A 12,072-nucleotide genomic window follows, 5' to 3' on the forward strand; every position below is an offset into this window, starting at 1 on the left:
CGCCTCTAAGTTGCATTTTAAACTCAGGCTGGGCTGGGACAAACCATGCTCCTGAGCCCTGCAAAAGGAAGGCTCATGTCAGAATTTGCCAGTCAAGAGCTTTTTTACAGTCAGCTTGGTACCTGGTCTCAGTGGAAGTCCTGTGAGTTCTGAAGCAATCAGAAACCGTGTAATCACCTCACCACAGTGCAGAGTCCTGCCCGAGAACACACACTCCAGGTCTCTCTGTTTCAGGGTGCCTTTTGCTACAAGCTCGACAGGAAGGAAAAGACCCGAAGGAAGGACAAGGTCAGCAGCCCCCACAGTCAAATACCTTTAATATAATCCAAGATTCCGCACAGTGACAAAAATACCATCGACGTAGGGCAGCGATTCCAAGGGGCGGTAGAAAACCAAATCAACAGCACACCACCACTCATCTGAGAGAACATCACCCCAAATAGTGCACACACTCAACATGACTGTGAATAGTCTGAAATTCAGGACAGAGAGCTGGCACAAAGGCGTCCCAAGAGCCGGGTGCGCACGCCTTGGATGTCACTCGCGGGAGCTGCAGCTCAGCTCTTGGTCCCTGCTGGCCATGGAATCAGTGTCCCTGTGCTCAGCGGGCAGAGGACATCACTCCCCATCAAAAATGACGATGGATTTCCGAGGAGAAAGTACACAAATTGAACGCACACACACAGACAGCAGTTGAAGGATCTGCACGTGCCACCCCTCCTCCGTGGGTAACCACAGATCTCTATTGGCATGGTTTAACTCTTTAAAGAACAGTACTGGCCCCACTCCATTTTGACTTCAGATATGTCACCAGAGAGAAAATGGGAGTTCTTCCCATCCCTTTGTTAATTTGCCTCTGTTAACAGGAGGGTGATTAATGTGCTTCAATCAGAAAAGGGAGTGTGCCAAAGTGCAGGAGCTGTAGGAATGGCAGCTCAGGAGCAGGGAAGTCTGTCCAGCCTGGCTGCAGCTGGAAACAGTTCCCATGGCCTGCAAACAGCCTGAATGTCATTCACAATGAAGTCAAGTTTCTGATGTCAGGAGTTTTGAATCTTTTCTGCTTTCAAGAGAATATGCCACAGCAAAAGCAGGTTCTCAGGAAGGCAGACATGCTCTTGCAGGATGGTGGTGGCTGAGGCCCAGCCCAGCTCCACAAAGGGCTCATTCCCTGACTCTGGCACTGCTATCATTGCTGCCAGGGGGACCACAAAGAGGGACTACAAACTACACCAACACTTGTTCAGAGCTGCAAGTAACAACTGACTAAAGCACTTCACAGCTGGAGCACTTGAGATAACTTGAACTTTCTGATAAGGTGCCCATTGCAGTCATTGTCTTCAAAACCAGCCTGTGGCCTCCACCTCAAGGGCTTTGCATGTGACAAACTGTAACAAACTTTGATAAACACTTGGTCAGCAACAGCCATTAACTACAGAGAGGAAAAACGCCTCTTTGGTACTGGAAAGAAGCCAAAGTCTTGTTCCTCTAAGGTGTCTCACAACCACTACAGGAATGACAGATGAGGATTTGCATGTGACAAGGAACATCCACTTTTACTGAACACAAGGACTGTGTGAAGATGCCACAGGACTGTACAGCTCCTCTCCCAGGATTGTTGCAGCCTCTTGCTTACCTAGGCTATTCCAGTTCAAACCACATAGACCAGTCCCACAGGATGCCTTTATCAAACCAAACCAACCCTGTGCCTGGTGTCCAGTACTGCTCCTTGGATTCTCACACAACAATGGATTTCTGAGCAACCAGGAATTACTTCTGATTCCAAACATCCAAATCACTGCGCACTAAGAACATGGCAGGGAAAGGAGCATGTTTCTGAGGCATGTTTCTTAGATATGGCTTACGATAAGGTATTGCCATTGCTGCATCCAGTAGGGATGGGAGTGAGGAAATCCCATCACACTGCTGAGGAAATCCCATCACACTGCAGCAAAGATTCTGCAGATAAAACCTATTCATTTGGAGCATAATATTCAACTCCCACAAATCCTGCCAACACACAGCTCCAGGGAATTTCTGACAACAACCTGGAAATTAATGCTATTGTGTTTTTGAGTTGGTCTTTTTCTTTTTTTTTTTACCAAGGGCACCTCACATAAGCTCAAAAGAGAAGATGCAGACAAAAGTGAAAACTCACCTACACTGAGGAGAACCTACTAAATGGGATACATGTTCTGAGTAATTTCTTTTGTCTGAGGAAGATTGTGGGATACCTGCAAGGGCAAAGTGACACAGGTGGCTTTGAAAAATATAACAGAAGGCAGCCTCGGCCAGTGTTTGCAAAAAGCCTGATATGACTGAGTTCTTCCACATCTAAATACATCAGTATAAATGAATTATCTCTCCCAGTTCAATCAAGCCTATGGTAAACCTGTGAAAAGACAGCTGGACAGAACTCACTGAGTGGGAAGGAGGAGAAAGGGAGGCCCAGTGCTGACCCTCAGCACTGGGTGAGAGAATCCAGTTGCAAACACAAATGGTACAAAAGACACCCTAAACTGTTCTGCACACAGGCCAATATTTCAGAGAGTTATTTTGACAAAAATTCAAAATGGCACCTTAAGCAGCAAATCATATTTTTGCCAAGTTTGTTCACATACTCTGCAAGAAGCAGCCCTCTGCCAAGCCATTTGGGATTGTCACTGCTGCCAAGCTGGACAAGCCACCATCACCAAAATCTCACCTCTGAACACGAACGTGAGCCTGTCCAGCCGAACTTTTAACATTATTAATGCTTAATTTTTCCTTTTAATGAAGTTCAAGTAGCAATAACATTTCTCCCACTTTACAGCAATTTTTTAGACTGAACTGTTGAAAGAATCAGCAATTTCTCTTTCCCTTCATTTTACCTGTTGTGATAAATCTTACTGGTGAGTTACTCACTGAAGCTTTGAGAATCCTGTTGTATGCTCTTGACTTCTCACTGATGTTTATGTATTTGTGCTTCATGTGGGAGAAGCTCCACAGTTGACACTGCAAGTTTTGGGTAAAGACGCTGGGAAGCTGCCTCCAGATATTACATGCCACCTGCCATGCCCAAAGAGGACTATAGGAATGCTCAGGAATGAGCAAAAGCCTCTCTGCATCACTCAGAACCTACTAGAACATGCTGGCAGGAAACTGCTACTTTTTCCAGGATCTTCCTCCCATCTTCTTCCTTCGCTTGTGGGGAGAGCATGAAGCTCCCGTGTCACCATGTCTAATTCCCCAAACACACAGGGATATCAGCACAGTTATTCTCAGATTTAAAGCTCCATTTCAGCTCCCAGGAAGGATGAGGAAAGGGCTGTTTCTGAGCACTGCAGATATGCTCTGGCTTCCAGTTGCCTGACACACAAGTCAGTCTGAAGTCATCATACTGATATGGAGTAGGAATGTAAACAAAATCAAGCCTTGGAGATATGACTGTCCAGCCTGGATGCCTCTCTCAGAGGCATACTCCTCAAACAGATACAACTGGGACGTGCCAAGTGTTCTGGTACAAGGAGAGGATTAGCAATCATGGTTCTGGTGTGAATTAAGAGCTTCATAACTTAATGGTACTGATTTGTCTGCACAAAGTCTGCTCAGAGTAGGGCAATGGTTTTATGAACTACTGTTCTACATCAAATCTGAGGTCACCAGTGTTCCCTGTGAGAAGACATTTGATATTCCTGGCTCAGGCCAGGTTCTGGTGCCAGTAGCTCAGAGCTCTGCAGCACAGCTCAGCCAGTGCTGTGCCTCTGAGGAACTGCAAACGCCAAACCTATCCTATCCATACAGGATATGGACCTGTATCCTCCTAGGATGGGTCTGAAATCATCACACGTTCATTTCCACCTAATAGCAGGGCCTGAATACAGAGCTCTAGAGGTAAAGAGACAAGGAGTTGACATTACTTCACCTTGACCTGTCTAAAACAAGAGTAAACAACTAGGCCCTGTATCCAAGTGCACCACTTAGGAATGACTGACAGCACTAAGCCCAGCAAAAAGGATGTTCCAACTTGGCTCCTGCCTTGGAATTTGCCGTGGGAATCCTAGAACAACTGAAAAACTAGTTGATTAATGACAGTCATGTCAACCATTCATGGTGTCCCTGAAGCCCCACACCTCCAGCACAGAGATCTGGAAGTTTTCAGAGCACAGTGGCTGGTTATTGAAAGTGTTGCAGTGGCTGGTTCTCCCGTGGTTCAGATCTGCATCCAGGTACAGAGCCTGGCCATCACCTCCTCCTGGAAAGAGACAAAGAGAGGGTCAGGGGGGGTCTCTGCGTTTCTTAGCATGGGAAACAGCTACACAAAACCAAAATAAAGGAAAGACTTCAGTGCTTTTCTCATGCGAGTAACTGGAAGCCCTCAGTGATGTCTGAGAGCTGTCTTCAGGTGTAACAAGAGTATGATCCGATGTAAAGGTTTTAAATGATAATATCAGAACTGGATAATTTCTTTTAATAATAATAAAGTAAAGTAATGCAGCTCAGTAAGAACAAGAAGCCTGACTCAAACACCTGTACTTAAGATTTTTTTTTCAATGCTGGAGGATACTGGAAGCAACCAACTGCAAATTTGCCCTCCAGTTAAGAAAAAACAAATAATTCTGTTAGCAGTCAAAAATCAAAGGTGGGAGAAGAACAAGATCAGTAAGTAACAGTCTGGTCTTCTAAATCACCATAAAACATGTAAGAATTAAAGGTATTTTGATTATCTGTGGGTCTATGTCAAGGTTCACATTGCTTACAGTCAGAAAATGCAGAGAACTGAAATAAAGTTAGACAGAAATATGTTAGGAAAACAAAAAGGAAGATCTCCTATTGCTTATAGGGCAACCATCAAAGAACATCTACCAAAAACATCTGAGGAATCAAGAGGGTGGGAATTCTGGTCCACAGCTGGAGTTGTGTACAACACTCACTTCTCTGTATCTACCACCCAAGCCTGGATCTCTCTTATTCCTCCCTATAAGTGTAGAATATGGTAAATATAAGTGACTCCCTTACCCAAGGCTGATAGGAAGAGCTGGTGGGACACATCACACTCTACAGCTCCCTGACAAGAGGGTGGAGCCAGGTGGGGGTTCCTCTTCCCAGGGAACAAGGGACAAGATGAGAGGAAACGGCCTCAAGTTGTGCCAGGGGAGGTTTAGGTTGGATATCGGGGAAGATGTCTTCATGGAAAGGGCGGTCAGGCCCTGGCACAGCTGCCCAGGGCAGTGATGGAGTCACCATCCCTGGAGGGTTTTACAAGCTGTGTGGATGTGGCATGTGGGGACAGGGGTTAGTGGTGGCCTTGGCACTGCTGGGGGAGCAGCTGGATTTGATGATCTTAGAGAGCTTTTCCAACCTAGACCATTCCATAAGTCTATGATTAGAGCACATGCTGCAGGGTGGGAAATCAGCCAACACCTGATATTACAGAGGAAATCACAGGCCAGTTGCTCTCCTAACAACTGTCAAGTAAAGCTTTTTGGGAAAAGGACAACTATGGTTTTATACGTGTTCCTTGTAAATCCCATTTAGGTGACATTACTAAGAAGGATTTTGCCAAAGTCAGTAGCACCACAGATCCAGTAAAGTTCCTGGAGAATTAACATGTTTTATAGTTTAGTCTGTGTTTCAAAAGCCTTGATGTAAAGTAAGTTCCTTTTTGAGAACTACTTCTCATCCTGAATTAGGCAGTTTGAAGGAATGGCTGTGCTTAAAGCCACGAGTCTTCTCTAAAATGCTTGCATGCAAGTTTTCCCACAGAAAAATTTTGCTGGGAAATAATATCAGGTTTTGGGCAGTTTTTATCTCTAACTGTGGCGATACTGAAACAGATACAGGGGTCACCTGTATTAACCACATATCTGAGGTGGATAGGAAGAGCTGGGGTAGGATCTGTGCTTGGATTCTCACTCCGACTCACCGACGATGACGCACTCGCTGCTGCCAGCCATGAACATGGAGGCAGTTTTGGAAGGCAGGTTGAAGTGCCGCGCTGACAGGAAGGGAGAGAGGCGATCCGAGGGCTCCGAGGGGCCACTGCCGGAGGAGAGCGTGCTGGGAGCTGGGGAGGAGTGGTTCCCTGTCTCTGGGCCAGCTGTGGCCAGTTCTGGGTGCTTTATGATCACCCACTCGTAGCGTTCCACTTCTGGCTGCAGCTGCAGAGGGGCAGAGAGAGCAGGGCTGTAGTTAGTGCCCACGCTGCACAGAGCTCTGCTCAGCAAAGGACATTCCAGACTCTCGGTCGCCACCTGCACAGGCAGTGGGAAAGATTGGATCAACCCTTATTGAGGCCAGATGTTGTATTCTTTATTCCTTTGCTTTTTAGGTGATTGAAGAAATGATGAAGTGATTTTTGAGTTACCTTATTACATCTCTCATCTCTGCATCACCTCTCTCTACAACTCCCTGACAGGACGGTGGAGCCAGGTGGGGGTTGGTCTCTCCTCCCGGGTATCAAGAGATAGACAAGAGCAAATGGCCTTAAGTTGTGCCAGGGGAGGTTTAGGTTGAATATTGTGAAAACTTCTTCACTGAAAGGGTTGCCAGGCACTGGCATAGGCTGCCCAGGAAAGGGGTGGTGTCACCATCCCTGGAGGGACTTAAAAGCTGTGTGGATGTGGCACTTGAGGACGTGGCTTAGTGATGAACGTGGTGCTGGTGCTGGATTGACAACTGGAATTGATGATCTTTAAGGTCTTTTCCAATGATTCTATGATCTTTTAAGAAAATATTCCACGCAAGGGAAGAAACTTAAGCGGAAGGGAAGTAAGAGTTACACAAGTACAGTGGTTCTGTCTTGCTACTGGGCAGGAACAATAAAATTGTACTCACCCTGAACACAAAGCACTCTCCAGTCCCAAAGAAGCTCAGCTTGTTCCCTCCTCGCCGGCGCTCGCTCCAGTCAGTGGACAGGTAGGCCCCACAGACCTGGCAAAGACAGCATAGTCAGGCTTCCCATCAAAGGAGGAAGTGTGTTAAACCCACTGATACTGACATTTCAGAGGCCAAAACTGCAGGTTTTAGTTGGAGTTTCAGAATCTCTCTACCAGTGGATTAAAGCAGCACAAGTATTTATATCTAAAGATAGATTTAAATTGCTTTAATCCGCCTGCGGTTTCCCTTAAATCTGAAGAGTTTCATGAATTATTTCACATCTCTGAGGCCTTAAGGGAGATATGTTCCAACAGAACCCCAGTACCAAAGCACGAATCACTCCAAACCTGTACAGCCTGACTCCCACTTCCTCACTTTGGCATCCAAAGCAACAGTGTTGTTTTTACAGTATGAGCAGCTCTGCCTGAACATGTTCTGGTCATAAACAGTGGCCTTGGTGGCTTTCTTACATTTCCAAGTGTAGGCCAAAGCCAGCTTAGCTAAGCCAATGGTGAACCAGCTCAGATATTCAGCAGCAAACCACAGGGGGGTCACTAATCTCCAACAAAGGGAAGCACCCTCAGAAAGCTGAGCTGATTTCTGGAGCCTTTTGTTTGCAGGAGAAGAATTTTTTGCTACTGGCAATACACATCCCTGCCAAACGCACACACAATGAAGCTCCAAGAGCGGGGTGAAAGCATTCCTGCTTTTTTTTCCCCAGAAACTGGAAAACCAGTTATGGTTATACAGAATTATTCTAAACAACACTTGCTGTTTAGCCTTAACCAGCATTACAAACAGAGCTCCTAGGACAAGATCCTTGAAGAACAAGTTTTTTATATAGATAAATCTGTATTTGGAGTTAAATGTCAATTTAGAACTAAATCTAAATGACCCAGAAGTCCATTTGATGTGATATGCCTGATGGATATGAGAAACAGAAAATCAGAAGGCAAATTTTCTTCATTCTAAAAAGTAACTATAGATGTATGAATAGAGGATGAACAATCCTTTGCATTAAACCTCAAACCCACAATCACCAAATGAAACCCTCCTTATTTTTCTCCTGCTTTTTTTTTTTTTTGCTGTATATATATTTTTTTGAGAGGTTAGAAGCAAACCATGCTAGAAAAACCAGCATCCCTTACAAAGACTTTTGACATAGTCCAGGACAAGAAGCAAAATAATAAACAAATATTCCCCCCTTTCTCCTTTAGACACCGGGGGTATTCCATGAGCCATTGGCATGTCAATGCAGGCCTGGATGTCCAGAAACCATCAGAAATATGAAATGACCTGGAGTCTGAGCATTAGGTAGCTGCAAATAAGAGTAGAAATGGGCTTGTTCATGGACAGTCATCCTGCAGGGACATAGGGAGGAATATAAGCCCACAGGCTGCAAACAGCTTAATGTAATATACAGGATATTTAAAAGTCATGCACAGTGGCACAAATAACCAGCACCATCACAGGAAGCTCCTGTGTGCCCTCCTGAGAAGGTTCTGGGAAGACTTCTTGTTTTATGTATTAAAGCTGCTGCTTTCACATTATGCTGCCTGATACTGTCACACACAGCAAAGCAGAAACAAGGCACCTGTGTGCACTCCTCCTCAGCTTCTCACAGCTGCCCTGGCTTATTTTTGTCCCAGTCAAGAAGGAGATGAAGCTAAGGCTTTTGCTTTCACATTATGTAGTGTAGCATTATTCATACCATTCAAATTCTGCTACTTTTTCTCCTCATATCCTGGAGAAAAGAAAATATCTTCTATGCATCATGAGTTTAACACAATTCCCACCCTGTCCCTTTGATTCTGCAATTCAGAGTCTGTCCAAGAGCAAAATGAGTTACTTTAGTCCATCATCCCACATTAGTTACAGGAGAAAAAGCAGCTGACCAAGACTTGGTTTACAAGACCTACTCAAGAATGCATAGTCCTATAACCAACATATGGAATCATTTAAAGCATGGATTGTTAAAAAACCAAAACCAACCCTTGCTTATTCATTTTATTATACACAGTTTTGTGTTGCAATACAGCATTGCACACTGCTCAAAACCCAGTTTAATCACTTCTCTTTCACTTCACTCACCTCTTTTGCTGTTGTCTTGATGAGGAGAAGAGTTGGTTCGTGTCCCTCACTGTGGGAATAGAACCTGAAGTGCAGAGCACACAAAAATGAGCACTCAACTACCACCAACTGCAGCTCCTTCCCTCCTCAGCATCATGCACCATCTCCTCCTCCAGCTGATGCCATAGCAAAAATCATCTGAAGACTAAGAACATTCCTGCAAATGCTTTCTACAGTCCATGTAAATCATACAGCTGAGTGTAAATGAATATTATCAAGCAGCTGTTCTCTACTCAGTTCTCTGCAGTTGCTTATATTCTGCAGAATAACTGGAAACCTGACCAGCATTTTACAGCATTTTGAATTAAAACAACCCAGAGGGCTGACGGCTGTGTCTGAAGGGCTTTGGGTCTTCATAGAAACTAATTGTGATGCATTCTCTTTGCTTGCTTTTGCTCTTCCTCAGGCACATGGGGCTGGGAGAGCAGGTCACTCCCTGCCTCAGTACCTCACCTGCCAACGACAGTCATTTTTAGGAGCTATAGGGTTATAGTCTTCTGTGCCAAGTGGAAGGAGAACTCATATCTAGTTTATCCCACTTAAAAAATAACGACAATCAGATTCATGTAGAGGAATCTCCCTTATTCCTTGGATCAGTCTCAGCATGGTTTTCTGTCAAAAGAGCCCGAAGATCTGCCACTGAATTGAACCATTCGACCCCGTGAGGAATGAACCAGTCTCAGACCAGCACAGTCAGGGAACTGATGGAAGTTTGACAGCTTTGAAGGTTGTCCTTACCTGCTTAGGCTACAGCCATGTTCCAAGGTGGTGAAAAGCAGGAGGGGCTGGCACAGAGCAAATCGCTCTGGGATCCATGACCAGATGTCTCTCATTTCCTTCACACTGACAATTTCTGACTTGAAGTTCTCAGCATGAACTGCCAAGTGCACATTCTGCCTGAGAAATACAACACAAAACATTGAGAAACAAGTTTTGTTTAACGAGTTTTGGATTACAGGACAGTAACATGCAAAGATAGCTGAGCACTAACAGACCCTAGTAGATAAATTATTGTTCACAGCTCCACCTCACGGGATTAGAAGGCCATGGCCTAGTGAAGGTAATAAATTACTGCAATTTAACATAGTCCTGAGAGGCAGAGATCTAGTCTGACTGAAATACCTGGAGCTATTCCTCTGTATGGCAGCTGTTGCCTGCACCTTTATACACAGAGGACACAATGCTGAGCCAGTGAGGATGACCATGACCTTAAATAGTTCGAATTGTATTTGCTATTTGAGATGGTCTCTCTCTCAAATTGCACTTGTATTTAAGCACAGAGAATAGAATGCCAAAACAAACAGCCAGGATCTGAAAGGAAGGGGTAGTACTTCCCCCCCCCCCCCTCAGGTCCTGCCTGTATCAGGAGTTAGAGAATCCCTAAAGCCCTCAGAAACCTTCGAGGAATTAGTATTACCAGGTTGGGCAACTTTAATCCAAGGAAAATATCTGAAGCTTTCTGAAAGTTCCACCTCTTGGAAACATGTCATTAGCAATGACTTCCACTTCATTAAGAACCAAAGAAGTTCCTGGGCTCATGGTTACAGATGGAGCCTGAGAACATGAAGGAATGGTGGACATGGACAATGGAAAGAAAACCCCCACGCCCCCCAGAGGGGTCTGATACAGTTATAAGGATTGATTAATGGCTTTTAAACACTTGAGGGTAACAACCATCATCATCTTAACCAGCCCTCAGTTCTCAGATTAAACAAGCACACAAACCCAGAGCCTGGGGATTAAACAAGTGTTAATGCCATGTTAAACACTCAAAATGCAAAGATGACAGCCAAGGACATGGTGCAGTGACACAGGAGCTCACACAAGACACTGAGTTACTGGGCAGCCAGCAGTCAAGTGAAGCTTTATCAGTTTGCTCTGCATGCAAGGGTTCAGGTGCAAGTATTTGCCTATTTCTGATGGTTTTTTTCTGATAATTACACATTTCTTTCAGTTTCATGGAACATAAAGACACCCTCAGTAGTGTACATCTACATGGATCTGGACAGCTTAGCTCACTTCCTAAAACACACTAACTATAATTGTTTATTATTTTTTATGCTTGCAGTACCAAAAAATCAGCAGCATTTGTACTGTACTTCAGAGTGGTGCTTGCTTGGAGACACTGGGACCTGCTTTCTGAAACTCACTGTAGCTGCCTTAGTGTCAGCATTTCTAATGAAGTGACTCCTTAAGTCACTTAAAAAAAATACTAAAATTACTGCTTCCTCCAGCCAAATGAACCAAATCACTCCCTGCATTGCTACCCTGAGTTATTTAATGAGCAAGGAACTTTTATGGGCACGTATTGAAGGAACTTGTAACTCTTAATGACTTTTAAAACTTACAGTATCACTGACTAGGGAAATTATTCGTGTTTTTAAACAGCAAGCTGAGCCACAGGAGAGATCCACTGAAGCAAAGTATGAGCCAAGCTTTGAACCCACATCTCCAGAATCTTACTTTAGGTCTCATTCTCTGGATCCTGTCTGGTCTGCAGCTAAAATTGGTGGCACTACGGAACAGAGCTGAGAAACAAAGCCTTGGTTTCAGTTCAGCAGAAATTAGATTTTTTTTTTCCATATTTAAGTAATCAAAAAGTATTCAGGGCAATCAACTAGTTTGTTAGAGTGAATTTCTGGAGGAAAAGTAACGATGATAAATAGGCTAAGAGTTAGTAGCAAATATCAAAAGTTTTAAAGTTACACCACAGGCAAGCCTCAGAATTATTTGTATTTCTGGTCCGTATATTTTTCACACTTCTGTGAGCTGTTTGGGCAACCAAACTTCAGCTCTTGTTCCTAAGAGGCTCTCACACTCAGAGTGCCTTTGCTTTTGCCTTTGTTCCTTCTGGCTGATCTGAACTGCTGGTTTAAGGACTTTCCTCCCCAAGCCCCACTCAAAGCCTGAGCTCAGCAGTTTTCCAGGAACACATCCCTTTCAGAACCCCGTGTCTTCCCACAACTCTTCCATGGAGGTAGAATATTACCTTTTCAAACAGATCTTTCTGATTTACTCGAAAGCATTTGCCACTATATTGACCATTTAAAACTATCCCAGGAATACAGTTCCTTCCCTTTGAATATC

General features: G+C 44.4%; 1 protein-coding gene across 4 annotated transcripts in view; it reads right to left on the reverse strand.

Annotated features, from left to right (window-relative positions):
* Nucleotides 1-300: 300 nt before the first annotated feature.
* TBC1D24 (TBC1 domain family member 24) overlaps nucleotides 301-12,072 on the reverse strand; it is a 30,410-nt gene continuing 18,638 nt past the window's right edge. For all 4 annotated transcript variants that reach the window (XM_027737937.2, XM_027737939.2, XM_027737935.2 and 1 more), the window contains 5 exons: nucleotides 9,724-9,882; nucleotides 8,947-9,010; nucleotides 6,814-6,909; nucleotides 5,903-6,137; nucleotides 301-4,231 (listed from right to left, as the gene is read on the reverse strand). In XM_027737937.2, the coding sequence (XP_027593738.1) occupies nucleotides 4,077-4,231; nucleotides 5,903-6,137; nucleotides 6,814-6,909; nucleotides 8,947-9,010; nucleotides 9,724-9,882 (709 nt within the window). In that variant the 3' untranslated portion in view covers nucleotides 301-4,076. The remainder of the gene's footprint in view (nucleotides 4,232-5,902; nucleotides 6,138-6,813; nucleotides 6,910-8,946; nucleotides 9,011-9,723; nucleotides 9,883-12,072) is intronic.

This window comes from Pipra filicauda, unplaced genomic scaffold (genome assembly GCF_003945595.2).
Source record: "Pipra filicauda isolate LSUMZ 115617 unplaced genomic scaffold, ASM394559v2 scaffold472_size498715_pilon, whole genome shotgun sequence".
Lineage (NCBI taxonomy): Eukaryota > Metazoa > Chordata > Aves > Passeriformes > Pipridae > Pipra > Pipra filicauda.